Source organism: Rhinichthys klamathensis, unplaced genomic scaffold (genome assembly GCF_029890125.1).
Source record: "Rhinichthys klamathensis goyatoka isolate OS25496 unplaced genomic scaffold, OSU_Roscu_1.1 h1tg000111l_1, whole genome shotgun sequence".
NCBI lineage: Eukaryota > Metazoa > Chordata > Actinopteri > Cypriniformes > Leuciscidae > Rhinichthys > Rhinichthys klamathensis.
The window spans coordinates 9,511,475-9,536,792 of NW_026606649.1; the positions used below are offsets into that span (position 1 = coordinate 9,511,475).

The 25,318-nt window shown below is 37.1% G+C and overlaps 1 protein-coding gene across 1 annotated transcript in view; it reads left to right on the forward strand.

Moving 5' to 3' along the window:
• Positions 1–5,698: 5,698 nt before the first annotated feature.
• prkx (protein kinase X-linked) overlaps positions 5,699–25,318 on the forward strand; it is a 49,665-nt gene continuing 30,045 nt past the window's right edge. Inside the window, exon 1 of the mRNA XM_056254411.1 lies at positions 5,699–6,407. Coding sequence (XP_056110386.1) covers positions 6,245–6,407 — 163 coding nt within the window. The 5' untranslated portion in view covers positions 5,699–6,244. The remainder of the gene's footprint in view (positions 6,408–25,318) is intronic.

Below are 25,318 nucleotides of genomic sequence, written 5' to 3' on the forward strand. Positions count from 1 at the left end.
AGACAGTGTGAAAGAAAGTGAATAGAACATAACAGACACAATAGCAGTATAATACTATTCATTCATTCGTTCATTATGCATCACGTCTAAACATGTGTCATTGTTTTTTAAATACCATCGTTTTCAAAGTCCACGCTACAATTATGAGCAAACAGCGTTTTCAAATTCATCCACTTGGGAAAGCATATTCAAAAAACTAAATTTTTGCAGGACAAAAACACAGTCTCAATGTGGACGGAAGGCCAAAACGGAGAGAAAAAGATGCATTTTCAAACAAAAACATTAGTGTGGACAAGGCCTAAAAAGACCTAGCTGACGTACAACTGATTCATGTTCAACAAAGGCTTGCTATGCCAGTTTCTGTGAGTATAAGATTACCAGCCATGTATGTTGCAGCAGTGTCACAGAATTCTACAGATTGTAAATGTTAGAGCTGACATTGTGTGTGCATGCACTGCTGATTCTAACACTCAGAAATGCAATGTTCCAAGGGCATTGGTGGCGGCAGCGGCTGTTACCCTGTCAGTGAATATGATATGTACTCAGACTGACAGCCTCTGAAAGGCTTAATGGAGTTCTGCAAGCTAACCATGCAAGCCAACAGTCTATTTCCTCCCCCAAAGACGGCTGCATGATATGACATTGCACTACTTGCTACACAGAAAAGACTCAATCATCGTTAGGTTGCAAAATACATACATCAGAAGGACTGAAAAATACGGTTAGTGATGAGCCTAAGCTGAAGACATGCTTTACTTTGATCTGCAGGAATGGTATGTAACAGATTTCACAGAACCCATAATAAAAACACACTGAGCTGGTTTCAGCTTCTGTGCTTGAGAGATAATAAAAGGCACTTTCCATAGAGTACAAAATGGGCCTGAAAACTCTTTAAATGCAATTTACTTTACAACAAATATTCACAGAAATGAGCTTCAGAAAATGTCAACATAATAACACTTAAATGGAGAAAAATCGATCATAACTTCGGCAAACTATGGAGTGCCGCAGGGATCTGTGTTAGGCCCTTTATTATTCACTTGGTAATATTCTAAGGAAACATGGAATTAGTTTCCATTGTTATGCCGATGACACTCAAATATATATTTCATCACGGCCAGAGGAATACGCTAAATTATCCAAATTGACAGATTGTGTTAAAGATATAAAAGATTGGATGACGCGTAATTTTCTTTTATTAAATCCAGACCAGAGGTGGAAAGTAACGAATTACATTTACTCGCGTTACGTAATTGAGTAGTTTTTTTGTGTACTTCTACTTTTTTAAGTACTTTTTAAAATCTGTACTTTTACTTTTACTTAAGTATGTTTTCTTTGAAGTATTGTACTTCGCTACATTTGAAATCATATCCGTTACTGAGTAAAAAAAAAGAAAAAAGAAAAAAAAAAACACACTCCGGAAACTACAGCATTGATTGAAGGGCGGGAGAACAAACGCGCAAAAAAGGTGACGCAGACCCAGCTGAAGCTGAAACCGAAGCGCCAAGCGAATTATGGCCAGTATGAAAATACTTTGTAGAAAAAAAGCGTGGTAGTACTCGAGGATAGATATCCAATTTGCAAAAAATGTGGACGCAAAGTGGCTGCAAAAGGAGGATATAGGACACCATCCCTCCTGCAGATAAAGGTATGTCCCGATTTACGTGATGCAGAGGGAACCCCGGAATCCAGTCATGAAAATGAAATTTACATAACGCAGATGTCACGTAAAACACGCAAAATAATGGATGGATGAATACATGGAAAGTAGAACTGTCCAATAAATCCAATCGCGACATGGTCTGTGAATATTTAAGCTTAGCACAAAAATACTGCATGTAAACCCTATTTGTTCTGCTGAGCTGCGCCGCTTTGTCTACTACATACTCAAGTACGCGTGACATTTAGAGTCTCACAAACAATTTGAGGATATTAATACATGAACATTTCCAGAGCTGCTCTGAGAGAACGCCTAATGAGCATTTTCATCATTTTATTTGATAAACCATTGTCAAATACACTTTGAAACACTTTTTTACACTTTTGGTCTTCACTACAACCCGTCAAAATAAAAGTTTGGTTTTACTAGGAGAAATTAGGACAGAAATATATTACTATTATAGGCATACAATAGAACGTAGCCTACTTCTCTAAATAATAATAACAACAACAATAATAATGCATTTTATTTAAACATTATTTAAAGGAATATATTTTTTGTCCATGGTTTAATTTAGTAAATCTGTTTTTGCAGCGCTTCCCCAAAAAATAAAAGGACACAATTTTAAATCTACATTTGATTACAACCGTTTTTGATCATATATTTGGATTAAATCATAAAAAGAAACATTAATTTTCTGAATAAAATACATTTCATAGGACAATATTTTTCTTAAACATTTTCATAAATTATTAATGTTAAAAATAAGTTGTTAATATAATTCATTATCAATTATCAAATTTAATTGATTAGACATGTTTTATTGAAATTTTAATAAACAAAACAAACAAATGGTTTCAAGTTTGTTATAATAAAAGCATTTGTTCAACCAAAAAAAAAATCCTGTTTTCATTAAAGGGGCACTTCACCTCTGGAAAGATGAATGTGTATTTAAAATGGGTCTGGGTCATTTATGTAGAAGAAATGAGCACGGTAATTCGAAAATACTACAGGTTTTCTACTGAAACAAAGCTTAATGCTAAATCCTGAAGTGACCCTTTAATTTAACTGTCATTTTAACTGATGATGATAAATAATAATACCCATAATTTAATAATACAGTTTATTTATTTATTAATTGATTAATACTGTAAACCGTGATATTTTCTGAGACGTTATCATACTGTGAAAATCTCATACCATTACAAGCCTACAAGGGAGAGTCCCCCACCCCCCCCTGTTAAAAAAGTTACTCAGTAACTTTTACTCTGAGTAAATTTTAAATGAGCTACTTTTTACTTTTACTTGAGTAGATTTTTAGACCAGTACTTTTACTTGTACTTAAGTAAAATTTAATTGAAGTAGTAGTACTTTTACTTGAGTAGAATATTTTATTACTCTTTCCACCTCTGATCCAGACAAGACAGAGGTAATACTTATCGGTTCTAAAAACCGTCCACAAAACCTTTCACAGCACGACTTTAACATATTAGAATGCCCTGTTACTTTATCCGCTACAGTAAAAGACCTGGGTGTTACATTAGACTGCAACCTGTCTTTTGAAAAGCATATTTCATATGTTACAAAAACAGCCTTTTTCCACCTTAGAAAAATTGCTAAGCTACGTAATATGCTATCAGTCTCTGATGCAGAAAAGTTAGTTCATGCATTCATGACCTCGAGACTAGATTACTGTAATGCTTTATTAGCTGGTTGTCCTGCATCTTCAATAAACAAGCTACAGTTAGTCCAAAATGCAGCCGCTAGAGTTCTTACTAGATCAAGAAAATATGATCATATAACCGATTCTATCATTACTTCATTGGTTACCTATAAAGTTCCGTATTAATTACAAGGTATTGCTTTTGACTTATAAAGCCCTAAATGGTTTAGCTCCAGTCTATTTAACGGATCTTCTAACGCCCTATAATCCATCGCGCTCTTTAAGATCACTAAATTCGAGGCTTCTGGTCATTCCTAGGATATCCAGATCCACCAAAGGAGGGAGAGCATTTTCACATTTAGCTCCGAAGCTCTGAAATAGCCTTCCTGATATTGTTCATTGCTCAGACTCGTTCTTCCAGTTTAAAACTAGACTAAAGACGCATCTATTTAGCCAGGCATTCAAATAAATTTTTTTATCTTACAGTTACTGTAAATTCGGCCTCTACTTCATAAACGCCAGAGGAGAACTGGCCCCGACTGAGCCTGGGTTCTCCCAAGGTTTTTTTCTCCATTGGGTCATCTGATGGAGTTTTAGGACACCATCGGGTCACTTGATGGAGTTTTTCGGTTCCTTGCCACTGTTGCCTTTGGCTTGCTCAGTTGGGGATATTCAAATTAAATGACCCATCATACCACTGATCAGCTCTACCAAACTTGGATGTCTTTTTCCAGTAATAAACAAACACTGTTAAGTTGTTTTGATTGATACTGTGAAGCAGCTTTGATACAATCTGTATTGTGAAAAACTATAGCTATATAAATATATTTGACTTGACTTGACTTAATAAGGTCAACAGAAACTTTCATATTAGCTGTTTTATTTATTATTAACCATTATTGATTATTTTCTGTTATTTAAATGTATATTTCCCATATATTTAAAGCACAGAACAACTTGTTCTCTAATAACATTATTCTAATAACATTTCATTAGTAACACAAAATTTTTTTTAAACTATAGAAAATGACTTTTTTTTTTTTACTTCCACTATGCTGTAGAAAAGGTTCAAATTATGTTATTTCTTTGGTGAAATTTAATTCAATTTAAAAACGATTATGGGGCTAATATCATATTGTAGCAAAAATCTTACAAAATTAGACAATAAGGCATTGGTAAATTGATTGAAACTTCTTTTTATGAACTTCTTACATTTGTTTTAATTCATTAAAACTTCTTACATTCGTTTTAGGTTAATTTTATGTTGGTGTTGAAGTTTAGCTAACATATTAATGCATTTCTGCATCCAACGCAAAAGGCAAGAGGCATGAACAAATTGGTGCCTGTAAACTGGCTTATATCATCTCCCTTAGGCTGTTCAGAGAGTACTGTGCATAAATAGACACTTAAGGTTTGCACATGGGTCAGTGAGTCCATAGCAGTGAGTGTGTGTGTGAGTGAGTGAGTGGGTCGTAAGTTTTGTCTAGGGTCTAAATGAGTATTTTGAGCACACATGAGTTAAAAATAAAAAAAACTTCATTCAAATTCCCTCCTTACAACCTCCATTTTCAATAAAAGTTGTGCATATAAGCTCTATTATCATTCCAAATAGTAGTGGTCATACAGGTTTACACCTTTGCAGAATCTGCTAAATGTTTTTTTTTTTTTAAAGAAGGATCATAAAAAATAAATTTTTATTTGTATGTGTATTACCCCGAATAAGCTATTTCACATAGCAGATGTTTATAGGCTAGTCCACAATAATAATACAAAAATTCCATTCATAAGTTTATGATTCTGTTTTTATGAGTCCTTTTGTCTTGAGCAGTTACAGTTAACACAACAGATAGATAGATAGTAATTTTTTATAATTTATGAAATCGCCATTATTGCTTTACACTAACAGCTCAGATGAAGGACTGCACCTAGCCTATCTAATGTCAGCACAGCTCTCTATATCTATCATTCTTGTATTATTTTTGTTTTGTATTATGTTCAGTATTAGACACATCTACTTGAGAATTATAGTGCTGTGCTAACGGATACACGTGTTTTGATGAAATGTTCAAGGAAAAAAAATATTAAAATGAAATTTATAAATAGCCTAGATCTTATCTGAAAGGTGAAAATTCTCATGTCAAAAAGGCTCGAGCTACAACGTGTCCTCCTCCCCCAAAATAGCATCCAATAACCAAGGCGTGGTGATGTCTACGTTGTCTACATGTGCTACAAACCACAGGGAAAATACGTACACTCAAGCTGTCAGTCAAACAGTGCTCCGCCTTTTCTAACGTTCGATTGGACATTACCTCAAGCGTGCTGAATATTATTGGTCAACACCGCTGCCTGTCAGTTTTCAAGCGTTTCTTTGCTTCCTTGCCGCTGAGCGAATCGATGTTTTGAAGGGGAAATGGGTTCCGATTTCTTGATGGGTACGGAAGGGGGAAGTAAATAATTTAAATGTCTCTCTGGTATCTGGCAATTTACATTGGGGGACCATCAACCAGCGTTTATACCGCATCCTTGAAAATGTTCGACTGGATAAACTGCCTGGATTCGTAAGACTTTAAGTTTGAATCTTGTCCACTCCTGTCTTTGTTAACGTGCAGTAGTCGCACCGGGAACGTCCGTAATAAAGTAGAGAATAAATGACAGTCCCGTTGACATGAATCGCTTAACATTTTAATGACAAGGCTGTTTACTAGTCTAGTCTATTGTTCTGATACATTTCTGTTTGCCAAGCGATGGAAAGCAGAGGGTCACAGTCTGGTTTGTGCGAACAAAGGAGATGTTAACTTGACCAAAACAGATCAATGTGTATGTTATCGATAGCGCGTTTTCCAAAAGCGGAAATTCTGGATTTGATATCTAGAAGTGGCCATTAATGTGGCTAGAGTTAGATTGGTCATATACGGAAGAAGATGGCATCAACCAAAGGCAAAGCTGGAATAAATAATGAAAGCAGTTCTGGTCGGGATAGTGGCAGGACAGACGCAGGCAGTCCCACGATATCCGCAGGGGCCGCATCCCTCACCACCAACAGGACCTACACACTAGATGACCTGGACACCATTGCCACTGTTGGTAAGTTGGTCCTTCTGGATCAGATTAAACACGTTATAGTCAACAAATAATATCCTCCAAAATGTTTTCATATTTCTCTAAAATGTATTCACCCATGTTTGTCCTACAAGTGATTTATTGGTTTAGCATTTCAAGGTTCGCTTCTTATCCAAGCTTACCACTATATAAAGAGACAAACCAGAGCTTTGTAGCATATTAACTTGCCCTGGGAATTCCCATGGGAATGCATGCAGTAATGGGTTGTCAAGTGCACCTGCATCCTTTATAGAGCAAGACCTAAATATAGTTCAAAAATACATTTACATACACTTGTTACCAATAGATTGTTAAGCTGATTTTATATTTACTTGAGGCCATTCTCTAAAACTAACATTCGACTGGTTTTAACTGACATTTTGAAAGCAGGCTCAGGTGGGAAATCCCGGAAGTAAAGATCAACATTATCATGAGGGTGAAGAAACTGCTAAAGTAAAACTATAAAATGTATCAGGAGTGCAACCCCTCCATTTATATTTTCAAGGGTGGATGCCATTAACTTTTCACGAATGAACAATACCAGGAAGTTTAAAAAAAAAAAAAAAATGTTTTCAAAGTTGCATCAGCTGAAGGCTAGTTGCACCCAGTTGCATGCATGTCTATCTCTCATAGCCTCGTTTCAATGTCTGATAGTCACACATGTCTGGGTTATATAATCTGATATCACAAAGAAAAAAGCCATATTAAACAAATAACATTTTTGGAAGTAAATCATAATTTGGCATTATAATCTTTTTTTAGGATGTAGTAGTTCAATGCAGTGAATATTAAAAATGATTAATACTTTTATTCGGCAAGGCTGCATTAAATTGATTAGTGATGTAAAATGCTGTCCTTTTAAACTTCTGTTCATCAAAATATCCAAACAAAATCATAGTTTTCACAAAAATATTGAGCAGCACAACTTTTTTCAACACAATAAAAATATGAAATGTTTCTTGAACACCAAATACACATGATTTCTGAAGGATCACGTAACACTGAAGACGACTGAAAATTCAGGTTTGTCAGCCCATCACAGGAATAAATTACATTTTAAATTACATTAGAAAACAATTAATTTATCAATTATTTTATTTGTAATAGGTAATATTTTACAATACTACTGTTGATACTCTATTTTTGATAAATGCAGCCTTGGTGAGAGACTTCTTTTTTAAAAAAATCTTACCGACCCAAAACTTTTGAATGCTAGTAGGCCTATATATTATAAACAGTCATTCACTGATCTAATTTTTTCCCCTCATTTTTATTCCAAAATGGCAGATTGCACGATATTACACTTAAACTGAAAGTCCATCCACTCAGCAGCGCGAATGTTTTAGCCTGCATTTATTTATATTTCACATACATCGGTCCAATGGTAATTATAAAATTAGGTTGTATTTATTTACTACTACTAATTTGCAGTTTATGGTAGTGCTTTTCTTGCTTTTAAAACTTAACCCAATAAGAATACTTAATACCTTTTTTTGTTCTTCCTCTCACTTCTGCCCCTGAAGACCTCACTATCTTAGTTCTCTCACACCTCTAACACATTTTAATTAGTTTTATTACACACCTTCTCTTCTACTCCCACATTTGGCAGTGAAAAGTAATTTAAAAATGTTCTGCGCACACAAATGGAACAAGGCCTGTCTGACAAGGAGTAAATCTCATGTGACCAAATTGTATCTGTTAAAAGAAGGCTCAGTTTCTAAATGCATGGCAAGAACATGTTACCTCCTATCTGAGCACCACAAACTGCCTCTTTCTCATTAGCGCCATGTGAGTTCAGGCAGAAACTGGCAGGATTATTACTCAAGCCATAGAACAGACATCATAAGAGAACAACCTACATCAGTCTAGTCTAACTCTGTGATCTTTAGCCAGCCATAGGTGAGAGTAACCGTGCTTGAATACATTTAAAAAAAAAAAAAATCACCTGGCAATGTGAAACTGAAAGGACAACTCCTTGTTTAAGGTCCTCAGGGCGAGGAGGAGAACAGTTCACATTAAGAAAATAACCAGGTCAGGTCGGAATGTGTACACAAGTATGTTGCACATGTCTCAGCATGTTTTGTTATTTTCACACATTAAATGCCATTAATTTTATCCAAAGCGACTTACAACTGAGGACTAAACCAAGCGAGTCATCGTGAAGAGGCAAAAACAACGCAAGAAGTGCTCAAAATACAAAGTTCAGACATTGCTCGGAGTAGCATAAGCCAGACAAGCGAGGATTTAAAGGAAAAGGAAAGAATGTTTTTTTTTTTTTTTTTTTTATGTTAAGTGCTCACGGAAGAGATGAGTTTTCAGTTGTCTTTTGAATGCTGTCAGGGATTCTGCATTCGGGATGAGGGTGGGCAGATCATTCCACCAGCATGGTACCGTGAATGAGAATGTTGAACTTTGCACATTTAAAAAATGATCAAAATACTAATCTATTTTAAAGACAAAAGTTCAAATAAGAGAGCAAGTGACAAATATTGGTATCGGAATCATCCGGAAAAAAATTCCTGCCGGTGCATCCCTAATTTGTGGTTTTCAACCTGTGTGGGCCGTAATGATATTGCAGGGGGGCCGCCACTTTCTAATAAAAATAATAATTAATTGTTAATGTAAAAATGTCATATTAAATAATTAAATATATAATGAGATAAAAAAAATATTAAACTGTGTATTCACTATTTATGCTTACTGTTCGGTTGTGTTAAGAATAAACCATCAATTTATCTAGTACTTTTGCTGCATACAGTTAATGTAGGCTACAACATATTTTTTTAAACATGGATAAATGGTTATCAACAGTGTTGCTGAAATGGACAAATGCAGATCTTTCTTTATCTACAAGTAAGGATAAATCTTCATTAATGTCTGACATCAAAATGCTAAAAATAAAGCTAAACAAAGAAAATACAGTATAGTGACTACCTAAGTCTTCACATGTCTGGGAGAGAAAAACAAGCAGCTGCTTACTCTGTGTTTCTGAAATTAAGTTTTACATTATTTAGCTTATTTTAGCTTTATTTTACTAATTTTGCCAGAACTTCACGTCAATTCTGATGTCCGTTTACAACTTTCTTCTCTTCAGCCCGACATACAGTGCTTAGTAAATGCTAAACAATACCAACCTTTGCATTCGGTGAGTCACAAAGATTTTAGTTTATAAGGTCCAGGGCTCAACCTTCTACGCTTTTTTAAAGGGGTGGTATAATGCCCTTTTCACAAGATGTAAAATAAATCTCTGATGTCCCCAGAGTGTGTTTGTGAAGTCACTTTTTGAGGGTGAGCAAAAACGCACCGTTTTTGTGTGTGTCCCTTTAAATGCAAATGAGCTGCAGCTCCCGACACAGTGCGCGGAGCTTCAAGAGTGTGTGTGTTAGCAGCTCCGATTACCTCACGCAGACACGCTAAAATGTCAGAAACTGTTCTGCCTTTTATGTTTAAACCGGAGTCAGACAAAGATGGAGAGACTAAGAAGAAGTGACAACATGTAGAATGCAACAGGACGTCTCTGAATGGTTAGTTGATGTATTTATCTTGCTGATGTGGAGTTTACTATCTTTAATTGGCATATTCTGTCAGGATAATCTATAAAGCACTTGTATAGGAGGAACTGTTGTGAGATGCACACAGAGTGACTACAACAGCTCTTCCTCTTCTCAACATGGACTGCGTGTTCCCGGGGGCGGGGTTTATGTAAATTTTAGGGTTAGTGATGTCACTAACCCGGGAGGAAGCTCGTATAGTCCCTACCAGCCGTTTGTTGTAGTCCTTAAAAAAACGATTTCTTTAAAAGCAAATATCTCCCTTTGCTTTGAACTTTGAGCGTTGTGACTTTGCAGATGTTGTTTATGCTCAAACAGCAACATTACACACTAACTAAAGTTAGAAAAGTGAAATCATAATCAACCACCTCTTTAAAGGTGCAAGTGAAAGAGAATTTTACTTGCCCGACCGGACAAGTAGCCTGAAACGTCAATAACAAAAAAAAACCTTAGGAATCACTAAACCATGAGAATGATTCGGATTTTATTTGTATTTAGTGGTTATTACCCACGATTGATATTGGATAATAATATAATGTAATGTAGGCTACTGGCGGTATGTTGCACTGTTGATGCTCGCGCAGCCTCTGGAGGAGAAATCTAAACTTAACCCTTGTGTTCTGTTCGAATTCTGTGTACTCCCCTTATGGACCGGGTCAAATTGACCCTAATTGGATTCAATACAATTCCTCAAAAATCACACTATGAAAAACAACAAAGATTTAGATACAAACTGTAAACTTTTAATATCCGCATTTGTCAAACATTACAAAAACATTATATCTGAAAATATGATTTATGAAAATGTTTTTAAAACATTTTTTAAAACAGTTTTGTTTTGACAAAATTGGAAAATAAACAGTATACTGATTTTTTTGCATATATTTTTTTTTCTTTTTTTTTGTGTTTTTTTTTTTACATTTTATGCTTTGAACATCGTAACTGAACAAAAAAAAATTGCTGTATAATGAAAATTTTTCATTTTCCTAAGTTAACTTTCCCTAGTTTCCTAAGACCTATTTTCCTAGTTTCATTATTCACTCACTGGGAAGTGAGAAACCAAACATAACAAAAACATACATCAAATAAATGTTTTTTATTTATTTTTTGGCTCTGTGAATCTGCCTTTGAAAATCCTACATAAAAGTTTTGGTTAAAAGCTAGGTATTTTAGATATTTTGAATATTGAAATGAGAGCTTATTTTACTATCTGTGTCTGACAAACATTTTCATCTGTAATTTGCAAATAATTCTGAACACTAATTTTATCTTTTTCAAGTGTGTTTGGTTAGGGTTAGAGCACTTTTAGATGCACTTGCACGTTAGAACTGGAGTTGAAGTGCCCTTACATACAGAAAATAAATGTTTTTATTTTGTGTCTGTACAGTTGCTTTTGAATGGCTGCCTATGAGGGTCAAATTGACCCGCGAACATCACGAACGTAACAGTAATTTTGTTTGTATATGTCAAAACACATCAGCATGTTGAAACTTTGCATGCATGTTCATCATGATAAATGAGAAAAAGTCACAAAATATCAAGAAAAAAAACAAGGGTTAACCAGTATTTCCAACAACTTGAAAATCGAAACGGGTCAAATTGACCCGCAACATAACACAAGGGTTAACATACAGTTGTAAATATTCAAAATGTGAGTTTTTACATTTATAACATATGAGCAACATCAGTTAAAGGAGAACTCCGGCGCAAAATGAACCTTTGGTCTAATTACACATTGTTACCTAGTCAACCGTTCTCTGAGATTTGTTTTCATGATTATCGAATGTAAAGAGTTTTATCTCTAAAAACTGTTTAGCCTATAACGCTAGTATAACGCTAGTATATTGGGCATAGTCATGGCAAATAAAAATCGCTAGTTAATACCACTAACAAGGCTCAAAATAGCCCCACACTTACACGGTAGCGTAATGAGGGTCCCTACCTGCAAACCGAAGCATTGAGAACTTTGTCAGAGTCCAGACAGTTTAATAAGAAGATACTTTGTAAAGACAGTCCACTTCGCGTATACAGGCAGGAGCCATCTTTGAAAATCAGTCTCGACCAGTAGAACTACGAACGCCGATCCAAGTGAGCTGAACTGTGTCTTGGAATCTCATATGGTCCGTTGTTTCCGGAAGAAAGCACTGAGTGCATAAGAGAAGCTCTGAACGCAACACAGAAAATAAATAAATAAAAATAATTTTAAAAAGAGAGACTTAGATCGGCACTTGGATCGGCGTTCGTAGTTTGACTTGTCGAGACTGTTTTTCAAAGATGGCTCCTGCCTGTATACGCGAAGTGGACTGTCTTTATAAAGTATCTTCTTATTAAACTGTCTGGACTCTGACAAAGTTCTCAATGCTTCGGTTTGCAGGTAGGGACCCTCATTACGCTACCGTGTTAGTGTGGGGCTATTTTGAGCCTTGTTAGTGGTATTAACTAGCGATTTTTATTTGCCATGACTCTATGCCCTATTTACTAGCGTTATAGGCTAAACAGTTTTTAGAGATAAAACTCTTTACATTCGATAATCATGAAAACAAATCTCAGAGAACGGTTGACTAGGTAACAATGTGTAATTAGACCAAAGTAGGGATGTCCCGATCCGATCACGCGATCGGAAATCGGGCCCGATCACGTGGTTTCAGACTCGATCGGAATCGGACGTTACCTCCCGATCAGGACTCGGATATATGTAAATTAGGGGTGTAACGGTACATGTATTCGTAATTATTGAACCGTTTCGGTACGAGGCTTCCGGTTCGGTACGCATACAAACCGAACGATTCCTAGGACCATTTTTCCTGCAGACAAAATCCGCGCTGGCGCGATCACCACATTGTTGCGCAACATCAGGCAAACGTAATGAAAGCAGAACGAAACTGCGCTTCTCATTATATTGTGCTTAACGGACCATTATCAGTTCGGACCAGCAACATCTGTGCAGCGCGAGATCAAGCGAAGAGATCCAGTGAAGAAAACATTTGAATTCGCCACTGAAGTAATAACATCGCTGCGAGATCTAGTGAGAACTGAGAAGCATTCAAATTTCTCCGTTATTAACCGTAGATCTCTATTAGATCAAACAGCGCTGACGTGGGAACCAGGAGAAACATTGTGCCGTGAATGAACATGGATTTAATGTTGCACTTCAAAACTCAAATATTATATAAATATATATTTAAATGTTATTTTTAATGTGATTACCAAAACATTATTTGTTCATCCTTCAAAGATTACCCCCATTTATAAACCTGAAAGTTTCAAGATGTAGGAAAACTACAAAAATAGTTTTTCTTTTAATAAATAGGAAATTTCTCTGGCATTTCTTTCTTTTTGCTGTATCCTATCGAACCGAACCGCAAATTTTGTGAACTGTTACACCCCTAATGTAGGCCTATATTATATTCTCATTATTTTTTTATACACTTTTAAAAAAATTTAATTTTTTGTTTACATGCCTGCCGGGTATTTTAAGTTGAGGTGCTATTTGTTTTTATATTAGACTTTTTCTATATTTACTGTTGCACTAAAGTCCAAAAGTGAAGATTTTATGTTATTTATTACTTGATTGTTCAAGCTACCTCACAGAAGTGCTCTGTTTGTTAACAGAGTTGTTGAATGTTAAAATAAGGTGAATTAAATAAAAAAATAAGGAACATCCTGGATCTGTTTTTTCTCTCTTCTTTATTTTTTTTTAATGTGTTATATAAGTATCGGATCGGGACTCGGTATCGGTAGATACTCAAAATCAAATGACTCGGACTCGGACTCGAGGGCAAAAAAACCTGATCGGGACATCCCTAGACCAAAGGTTCATTTTGCGCCGGAGTTCTCCTTTAAGCAACATCCCATGACCAAGAGTGCTGTTTTCCTGAATATCATCGCGATTGAAAATGTGACACTGATTTCATATAGTTCAATAAACAAGTTAATATTTAGTCACTTACATTTTAGATGCAATATCAATCGTTTTTGTTCTATTTCAGCAGCGAAACAAAGATCACTGTAACACTCAGTCAGCAGTGTAATAAGTGTACTTATTATCATGCTTCTCCAGAAAGTTTAAAATGTGTTCTTATGCAGTAAACCTAGGCCTATAATTAAAGTAAAGTATATTCATCAACATACATACTCAGGCTTAAACAACTAGCACACGCAGGGTTGTATATGGAGTTTGTACAATTATCAATATATTTTTATAAACCATATGAGACAGTTTATATCGACAGTAATTTGATATTACCAGCACATATGAAAAATAGCGTAGAAAGCGCATAATCCAATTTGGAGGCATGCTTATATTAAGGGCTTCAAAATAACTTGTAAGATATAGTTAATGTATATTTAAACACTACTTGCCCCGTCAGATCCGTTTTATCCGATATTCTCCATGTTAGAAAGTCATGCAAATATTTCCATTTTGCTGTCAGGAGTGGACAATCCTTATGCAACTCTCCTAAACTTCACAGACTTCAGTGAACGAGTGCCGCTGCGCACATAACGTACTTGCACTTTATGTTCTATAACGTATTAATTACACACACATCCCACCCCAAATGTTCTTATCTATTATTAGAAACATACGTTTTTTTTTTATTAATAAACATTTCAGCTTCAAAATTCAATTTCGATATGGGTGTGTTTAATTTACGTTGAAGAGCAAAATGTGCAAGTATCGTCAATATATGTTTAACACAGACCTTATATAACTCATAAATTGAAAAACCTTGTTATAAAACCCCATAGGAAATCTTGAGGGAACCAGTGGCAAATTAGTCTTCTGGGTTTTGATGTCATCCCTAAGCCACTATATAGAATAGACCGCAATAATTCTGACTAAAATATACATTCTGCTAAAATATTTCTTGTTTGACATTAAATGTGCCATATGTTGAATTTTAATCCTAATTGCATTTTTATGATATAGCAGGAACTGTATGTGACTTGTAATGGAGTAATCAGATGTTAGATGAGTAAATGTGTGTGCCTCTTTAACATTTAGTCCGTGCGTTTTTATTTTAAATTTTTAATTTAGTGATTTTAACTTTTACACAATATACAGTATAGCATAGTCTATTCTTTATGGTTACATTTTTACATAGGCTATTTGTTTTCATAGCCTTCGACATTGTTTTTGTTTTCGACATTGCAGGATTTGAAATAACATTTTTTAATAAATACAGGAAAAAATAATCGAAATAGATAAAAGTAGAAATTATCGAGATATATAATGTTGTATATCGCTATTCAGCCAAAAAATACAAGAAATATGTTGTTTTTTTTGTAACCATATCACCCAGCCCTAACACAGAATACAAATCCTTAATTTGCACATAATGATTAGGGGCCTCATTTATAACCGTTGCATACGCACAAAACAGGCCCTGAAAGAGGTGTAGCCACTTCCGACGCATGAGTTGTGATTTATAAAAACAAACTTGTCTGGAAAATGTGCGCAACTGCTTGCAAACTCTGACCCATGCGTACAAACATTTTGGAGACGGAGCAGTTTGGCGACACCGATGGTGAGCTGGAGTTAAATGGCTTTTTGGTCCACTTTTAGACAGAAAATTTTAAGAAAATTACACATATACAGCAAGATAATACATATAATTTCACTCTAGCCTATCACTTGAAGCAAATAACCATCCCTTCTTAAATTTCCACGCTAGCAAGCGCGTTGGGCAGTTTAGTGAAACTGACGCATACAGTATAGCCTATCGTAACAGCAGATGAAGGAAAACTGTAAATCTTCATTATGGTTCCTAATCATAAATATGTTCACAATAACAGTTTAAATAAATAGAATAATTATTTAAAATATGTTTTACATCTGATATGCACATTTATATTAAATATGCCATTCTCATTACTGGAGTTAAGCATGACATGAAATCATTACTGAGAAGTTAAAAAAAAATATTATAATATAAATATAAATATTTGCTGTGGATTTTTATGCTTTGAACACTTTTCCTGTGGCATGCTGTGTTTTAATGTTTTAACTACAGCGAGGATAGCTTACCATGATAATAGCAGATTGTCTGAGAAAATATTTCCGCAAACATAATGCACAATAAGACCTATCTGTTTCTATTAAAAATATAAATCAATTACAAATACTATTTGGCCAGTGGAAAAGATTGAGAAAAACTTTCTCTGAAATGTATTTTATACTATTTGATTAATCTATTCAAAAACAAGGCAAGGATAGGCAAGGCTACTAAATGATTTTTAACAATTTAATGTGCCGGCACATCCGTATCTCATATTTTCCTAATGTCTTGTACCGTTAAACATGGTATCACGTGGATGCATGTGTAAATGATATGCAGATGAGGATATGCATAAAACTAGGCGTTGTAAGCTCCATATATGGTTATTTTGGGGAGGAGACACATGTGCGCACAATCTTCCGCTGACTGGGATTTATAAAGGGAATTTTGCGCAGGTTCTGGCGTACGCACGGTTTTATAAGTCTGAATAATTTTTTGCTGTGCACCGTTTTTGGCTTTCGTGTGAACGTACACTTTTAGTAAGGATCCTACACACAGTTTTGTAAATGAGACCCCAGAGCAGCCTCACAGTTTTTATTCGAGCGGAAATGAACTATTTCCAAGAAACAATGATCCTTATGTGTTGTGATATCTGTGATTTACTGTACAAGGAAATTACTTTTGTGGTTTAGGGGAAAATTTAGCTTATGACATTTTGAGAGGCGATCTCCTGTATAAAAATGGGGGGATGCAAAGTGTATTCTATAGCATTAGGCCCAGCATAAATAATCCAATTTGCAGAGCTTTTTGTGGGATGGTAGAGATTTACGGTCTGGGACGAATGGTTCAAGCTCCTATCTGAATGCTCTTATCGTTAAATTGTCATTCAAATAATGAGGAAATCATCGTCAGAACTCACTTTTTGCTCTAATTTGATTTATGGTAGAAAAGAGACTGAATCTGGATAATATGGCACAAGTGTTCTTTTGTTAAGTAATGGCAAATACAGCTTGGAACATTTTCTAGTGATTTTAAGGCATTTGATATCACAGGTTAAATGTAGCTCAGTGAAGGTTATCTTTGCCCACCAGTGTAAAGTCAGATGTGATGCCAGACTATTACTAAAATATGTGTTTCATAGTGAAAGGCTGAAATCGTGCTTTACTGAGACTTACTTTTATAAAAAAACAAAACAAACAAAAAAACACCTTTTAAAGCCAGTTCAAAGTGTAAACCCCAAAGAAGAAAATGGTTTATCGATAAAATCTAATACCACACATCAACTAATCCATTAATGATGCCTTCAATTAGGTATTCATTAATGATTTAAAATAAGGTTGGTGTCTCATAATCATGATATCGCCAGATAATGGTTAAGGTTGATAATTGAAAAAGTAAAAGCTATTCCCATATCCAGATAAAGGTGCATCCGCCACCCGAAACAAAAGTGATCCGCCTAATTAGAAAACTGGAAGTATATTTATACATATTTATTAAACTGATTGTTTGAACCTGGTTTTCTATATTAATTAGGAACCAAAAACAGCCTACAATAGAGTGATGCAGGAAAGAGTCCTAAAACTTGGAAATACATTAGTATTTTTGCACTTGCAGGTCTCTCGTAATTCGTTTTTTTTGGGTTTTTGGTAAAGTCGGTATGAAACGGAAGCTAAAGTAGTCTTTTCTTATTGTGTCGTATAGTAAAACAACTTCTCGAACAAGAAAAAATGTAGGGCAGAATTTAATTTTATCCATTGGGATTGCATTGGATCGCTGAATCGGTGTCTATTGCTGTGATCTGACAGGTTGTCCTGCTCTCGCGTCCGTGAACACGTCATCAGAGAAGAAAAGAGATGCCGTTGCAAGAGAAAGGGAGGAATTATTTTGATTAATGATTACGAGGGCACATGCATTTTAAAAGATATGATTATGTTAAGAAGCTTATGGTGGTGACATTGTAGCAACCATGGTGAAGTTTATAGTGTTTATAGCCTTTTTTTTTGCTTCTGGTGAATGTATTTAGTCTTCAAAATTCATAAAAGTTGTGTTAATTTGTGAAGATTATCTTGATGAACCAAATGTTTAGGTTGAAGTCACTGTGAACAGGAAGTTGCGATGACTTCAGTATTGTGACATATTTTTCGAGTGAAATGAAATGGGCCTATTAAAGCTGCTGTAGGTAACTTTTGAAAAAATGTATTTGCTAAAATTGTCATTATGTCCTGACAGTAGAATATGAGACAGATAATCTGTGTAAAAATCAAGCTCCTCTGGCTCCTCCCAGTGGTCTTATTATTGCCATTTGCAAGAAATACATGCTCCCGGTCAGAAACAACCAATCAGAGCCAGGAGGAATGTCTTAGCAGTGTCAATCACGCTCGTGTACGCGCTGATCACACCCCTCTCTTGCACAGCGTCGTTCAAACTCAAGATTGCCGGCGTGCTGCAGCTGTGCTTATGACGGAGAAACAACCTAAACTGCCAATTCTCAAGTGACACCTGCTCATAAAACAAAGAGGTAAAAGGAAAAAGACCGATGACGATAAACAAGCGAAAAAGAAAGAATTACACAGAGCCCATTGACTCGGTGTCAAAACTCTAGCCGCATAACATGTAGATAAAATGTCACGCACTCTGCTAAGCAACAATTGAAACCTGCTAATTCACTGGCTTGTCATGTTGCTGAAATAATGTACTAGCACACCTTATCTAGCATTATATATCGCTAGAATAATTACTTACATACTGTAACGTTAGTTACCGTTATATTAACGTTATCTTACTAGCTATAACTTATAGAAAGAGTGCAACGTTATAAAGTTACATGTAGGCTATTGCAAAATACATAATGATTTGAGGACTAAGTTTGTAGTCAAAGTATGGGCATGCCATAGTCAATGTAAAGCATATTATTGATGTTTAGTCCCTATTAGTGAATGTGCCATATAACTTTTTATCCGCCGTTATGAGTGGCCCTGTTTACTAGCCTGCGCGTTCACGACAGGCTCCGCTGTGGAGGACGAGCTGTGGAGGGAGGGCTGTAGCGCAGCAGAGAGCAAGGGGGAGGGACCTGTAAGTTGTGCTTGTTCAAATTTTCAGGCTAAGTCAACGTTTTCTCAAAACTCCCTACTGCAGCTTTAAATGAGAAAAACAGAGGGCGTGGCTTTTCTTTTTTTTATGGATTGGGAATTGATTGGATCTAGAAAAGCGTGCATTCCATCAGCTCATTGTCAAAGCTTACAGCAATCTGACAAACTAAATTGCATTGGTTGAATTGTTCACCTCAAGACTAATGTGCACTACTAACAAAGTAAATGGGGTCAATTTTGATTTCATGCCAACTTTATGAATCTAGACATGTTGTTGGTCACATAATTATGTTCTGCAATAACGCAAAAGCCAATATAAATATATTTTTAGCTTTTTGTAGAGGGAACCAGGATGATGCTAACTTTGGTTTTTAAGGATGTCATCCCTGCAGAAATCTATTAGACCAATGAGAAATAGGCTACTTAGGGGAATAATTTCAAATAAATAAAATTTAGTTCTTGATTAGGGGTGGGAATCTTTTGGAATCTCACGATTCGATTAAAATCGATTCTTGGGGTCACGATTCAATTAAAAAACGATTCTCGATTTTTAATCGGATTTTGATTCGATATGGATTTGTTTTTGAATTTATGTAATTTATTTGGTTGATATCTGGCAACCCTTCACTGTAGCTTTAATAAAGAGAGGGAAGAGTTCAGAAGGCAGTAGATAGAAGGAGAGCAGCGGTATGTAAACTGAACAGCATCTACTGTTAGTGGAGTTATTTAATAAGGTAGTTTAAATTGTACAAACCTTGTAACCGCATTATTATTTTACTCAAGCCCGGTCGAGACTGAGACGCCATTGCTGCTCAGCCTTTTATATTCGCCTCTCACGGCTTGAGCACTCGCACGTATTTTGCATCAGCAAAATGTGTGATTATCATTGGCCGAGTTTTATATTATATTATATTATATTATATTATGTTATATTATATTATATTATATTATATTATATTATATTATATTATATTATATTATATTATATTATATTATATTATATTATATTATATTTGGAGTTAGAAAAATATAATACTCACTGTTGCAGTCTCAATATTTAGTGATTTAGCCTCAGGTACAGGATATGTTTATATGCTTTTACAAGCAGATATTGTCCGTTATCATAGCAATCGCTTACACATCCATGTTGAACGCGCTTCTCATGTGTAAAAACTAGAAAAAAAGTACCGGACTGCCAATTGTAACGTACGGACAGAGGCGGTCGGATCCATGTGCAGCACTTTATTTAAACTTAAAGCCAAGCAGACATAAACTCAAGCAGACAGTTCAAAAAGGGGCAATGAGGAAACTCGTGGTCAAAACAGGCTTAGGTCGAGGCAGGCAGCACAGGTTCAAACAGTCCAGGTAACAGGCAAAGATCAGGAGTCCAGGGAAACACGGAATACTAAAACAAGGAATAATGCTCAGAGATGCACGCTTACAGTGTAACAAGACTTCGCAAAGGACAAAGGAGAAACACAGGTTTAAATCAGGAGCTCAATCACCAATAATGAAACACAGCTGATCATAATAAAACATAATGAGTCCATGGGGAAAACATAAAACAATGTGAGAGTGCCCTCCAGAGGCTCTCGAGGGCACTACAACTGCTGATCGTCACATAACCCCCCCTCTAAGGAGCGGCTTCCAGACGCTCCTAAGAGCTCCGGGGGGAGGTCAACGGGGGCTGGGATGGAGGGCCAGGCCCGTGGAGAGGCAGGAGGCAAGGCACATGGAGAGGCCTCGGGCCTGGAGACCACAGCGGGGCAAGAGACCACAGGGAAGCACGCGTCGAAGACAACCAGGGTGGAACACACTTGACAGGAGACCAGGGTTGAACACACTTGACAGGAGACCAGGGTTGAACACACTTGACAGGAGACCAGGGTTGAACACACTTGGAAGGGGACCAGGACGGAGCAGACTCGGACGGAGACGAGGGAGGAGCAGAGGGAGACGAGGGCGGAGCAGACTCAGACGAGGGCGGAGCAGACTCGGAGGGAGACGAGGGCGGAGCAGACTCAGACGAGGGCGGAGCAGACTCAGACGAGGGCGGAGCAGACTCAGACGAGGGCGGAGCAGACTCAGACGAGGGCGGAGCAGACTCAGACGAGGGCGGAGCAGACTCAGAGGGAGACGAGGGCGGAGCAGACTCAGATGAGGTCCATGTCAGCGTCACCTCCATGGCCCTCACAGAGTACCTACTGCCCCCCCCAAAAAAATACTTGGGGAAATTCACAGGTTCAGGAAAGCCCTCCCGGAGCTTGAAGGGCGCAGGCAGGGCGAGGCGCAGAGGCGGGACCGGCAGGGCGAGGCGCAGAGGCGGGGCCGGCAGGGCGAGGCGCAGAGGCGGGGCCGGCAGGGCGAGGCGCAGAGGCGGGGCCGGCAGGGCGAGGCGCAGAGGCGGGGCCGGCAGGGCGAGGCGCAGAGGCGGGGCCGGCAGGGCGAGGCATCTGGGAACGCCTTCCGGAGCCTGGCGAGCCAAACGAGTCCTCCTCCTCCTCCTGCGACGGCGCTTCACTGGGCTTGAAACTTTCACTTGGCTGGACTCACTTGACTTGGAACTTGACTCGGCGGCACTTGACTCACTTGACTCACTTGACTCACTTGACTCGGCACTTGACTCGGGACTTGATTCGGGACTTGATTCACTTGACTCGGGATTCGATTCTTTAGAGTCGGCTGGCACGTGCTCAAACTCCAGTTCGGCCGGCGAAACCTCCGCTGTATCTGGATTAGCAAGTTCAACAAAACCAATGCGGAATACGGGCTCGAGGGGTCCGATACGATGAGTGGGTTTGGCAGGAACGATAAACTTGAAAGCCCCTCTGACGGTCCTCAAGGGAGGATCAAACAGTTTGGCGAGCTGAGGCTTTAGCGGCGTGCGGAATGAGTGAGAGAAATCCGCCGCATACGAACCTCCCCGACGCAGAGACAAGAGCAGTTCCTCGGGATCCTCCTCTTCTGCGGGGAGTTCAAAAGCCTCTCTGAATAGGGCGATAAATACCTCATAAGAAGGGAACGACATCCGACCTGGTTCCCAGAGCGCGCCTGCCCACTCCAGAGCCTTTCCAGTGAGCAGTGAGCAGATGAGGGAAACGCGGTCGTTACCCGAGGTGTAAAACTGGGGATAATGATTCATGTACAAACTGCACTGCTGAAGAAATCCTTCACACGCCACAGGTGAGCCATCAAACTTTTCAGGAAATGACTGACTGGAATAGTTAGATGCAGTACTCACACTGGTTTGCGGTGGAACAGGTGCAGCGGGAGCTCTGGCTAGATTAGCGGCTGTGCTTGAGCTCTGCGGAGATAACGTTAGTATGGAGCTTGCTAGTTCATCGAGGAGAGAGGTTAGTCCCGTCAGCTGTAAGTGATGAGAGGCTAGCATGGAAGCTCGAGTCTTGACCACGGTGGATAGATGCTGAAAGTCTGCTGGATCCTCGTTAGGCGAAGTCTTCTGTAACGTACGGACAGAGGCGGTCGGATCCATGTGCAGCACTTTATTTAAACTTAAAGCCAAGCAGACATAAACTCAAGCAGACAGTTCAAAAAGGGGCAATGAGGAAACTCGTGGTCAAAACAGGCTTAGGTCGAGGCAGGCAGCACAGGTTCAAACAGTCCAGGTAACAGGCAAAGATCAGGAGTCCAGGGAAACACGGAATACTAAAACAAGGAATAATGCTCAGAGATGCACGCTTACAGTGTAACAAGACTTCGCAAAGGACAAAGGAGAAACACAGGTTTAAATCAGGAGCTCAATCACCAATAATGAAACACAGCTGATCATAATAAAACATAATGAGTCCATGGGGAAAACATAAAACAATGTGAGAGTGCCCTCCAGAGGCTCTCGAGGGCACTACAACTGCTGATCGTCACACCAATAATTATACATTATTTAAGGATATTTTTTTTTATATGACATTCTTCTTTCAGACGAATACAATCAGTTCTATTAAAAAATGTCCTGGCTCTTCCAAGCTTTATAACGGCAGTGAATGGCCGTTTCTGTTTTGAAGTCCATAAAAGTCCATTATTCATCCATGATAAAAGTAATCCACACGGCTCTGGGGGGTTAATAAATGCCTTCTTTATTAAGAAAAAAATCCATATTTAAAACTTTATCGACTAAAATAACTAGCTTCCGCCAGACGGCCTGCAAGTCGACTTACGCCATAAGAGTGACACTTGATGACGTAGGAGTGGCGTAAGCTTTGATGCCTCTCGCGGTTAAAACTAATAGGGCTGGGCAACAAACTCAAGCACCTCCGACATTTTTCTTTAAAAATTGTCGTTTTAGACTTCTAATTCGTGAGTGACTGGTGTTTTGTTTTGCTCTATCCTCTGCGCTTCCGCATTCGTAATTACGTGTGCGAAGTCAATGGTGCCAAACAACTGCTTGGTTCCAATCGTTCTTCAAAATATCTTCCTTTGTGTTCAGCAGAAGAAAGAAACTCATACAGGGTTGCAACAACTTTAGGTGATGACAGAATTTTCATTTTTGGGTGGAGTATCCCTTTAACAAACGTTTAGAATTAAAGATTTTTTTTATTTATTTATGAATCGATTCAAATTGTTAGAAGATAGAATCGCGATTGTTAAAGGTACCTATTAAAAATATACAGACTTTTGTGTGCACAGAAGGAATTTCCATTACAATTTCAGGTTTATGTATACTATAAACTATCTCTTTTGTGTGTAAAAATTTGGCTTTTGTTAGGGCAGTTTATAATATCACAGCCTTATGTCCGCTTTAACACATTCTCTGTGATGGCCGTGAAATGGGCTAATGGCGCAATATGGCTGTTTCTTGTTCGCAAGTGAAAGTTTGTCTATTTTTATCTGTTAAATTCTTCCACAAAGTGCATTTACTCTAAATCCATTTGTGGTTTATTCTAAATGAATGTAACTAGAGGGAAAACTCATATTTCTTGTTTTATTATTTTTTTCAGTGCATTGACACTGTATCAATCCTTCAAAGAACCAAAGAGTTGAATAGCCTGTAAAAAACAAATAAATGTAAGCAATGCATCTTTTTTTTACTGTGTCATCACGTTTTCTCTGATATCTGAGCTGCTGAAATATTATTTATATTTATTTGATGTTTCTTAAAACATGATTCATATCATATTTTTCCTTTGACACATGCATGGTTGATGTTGGCTTATCAGCTGAACTATGACTCACTCACAGTCAGTTGTTTGAAGTTATTTGATCATGGCACAAAAGTATATTTCTGAGTGTGTATCCATATAAAAATGTTGTAGAACCTGAATTGGCCTTTTAATGCAGACATCAGCAAGGTTTTGTACAAACAAAATACATCATTAAGTCCATCTTTTGAACTTAAAATGGCCCTATTAGGCTTTTTGGATATTACCTTTCATGTAACGCTGTAACTATACATCGTTATATCGAGATATCGCGATATAAAAATGTGGCGAAATGTTTGAAGTTTTGAAAATGTAGCTAGCTGAATAAGATTTTCCTTTAACTGGCAGGAAACATGATCTAATAATGTGTCATCATCACAAGTGTCTTACTTCACATGTTACCAACTCCATCTCCTCCCTACTGACAGCCAAGACATTTGTTTTCTTCCATGGTTGTGTAACCATGTCAACATTGTGGTTTCTGAACAAAGATTCCTTGTGTGTGAGGTAAACGTGTTGAATGCCAACATTCCATGTCAGTTATTCCGTCTGTGTTGTAGCTCGAATGCAACTACGAAGGAAATGATCAGTACATTAAACATTTTTCTTCTAGTTCTATTTTTTTGCTTGTGTCATGAAATATAACTTTCTTTGACATTTGCACTTTCATTGTTACTGTACATGGAATAAGAGCCATGAGTCTCAGAACTATATTGTCCTTGTAATATCACTAGGCAACAGTTTTATGAAATAGTTTTCAGAAATTGCATTAATAAATGTTTTTAGAAATGTGGGAAAATGTTAAGAATCTTTATCAAATATCAAACTTAAAGATCTTATCAAGTTATTTTTTTTGTAAACATTTGTGAAATTTATTTATGAATATAGCCTTTTATTGCATATATAGCTAAAGAAATACACTACTGTTCAAAAGTTTAATAAATATAATTCACAAGAATATTATGACATATTATTACAATTTAATAACTGTTTTCTGTTTTAATATATATTCAAAAAAAAATTTCCTGCACTGTAAAAAAAACTTAAGTTCTGTTGCTGCCTTAAATTTGTAAGAACAATCAGATGGGCTATATACAGTAA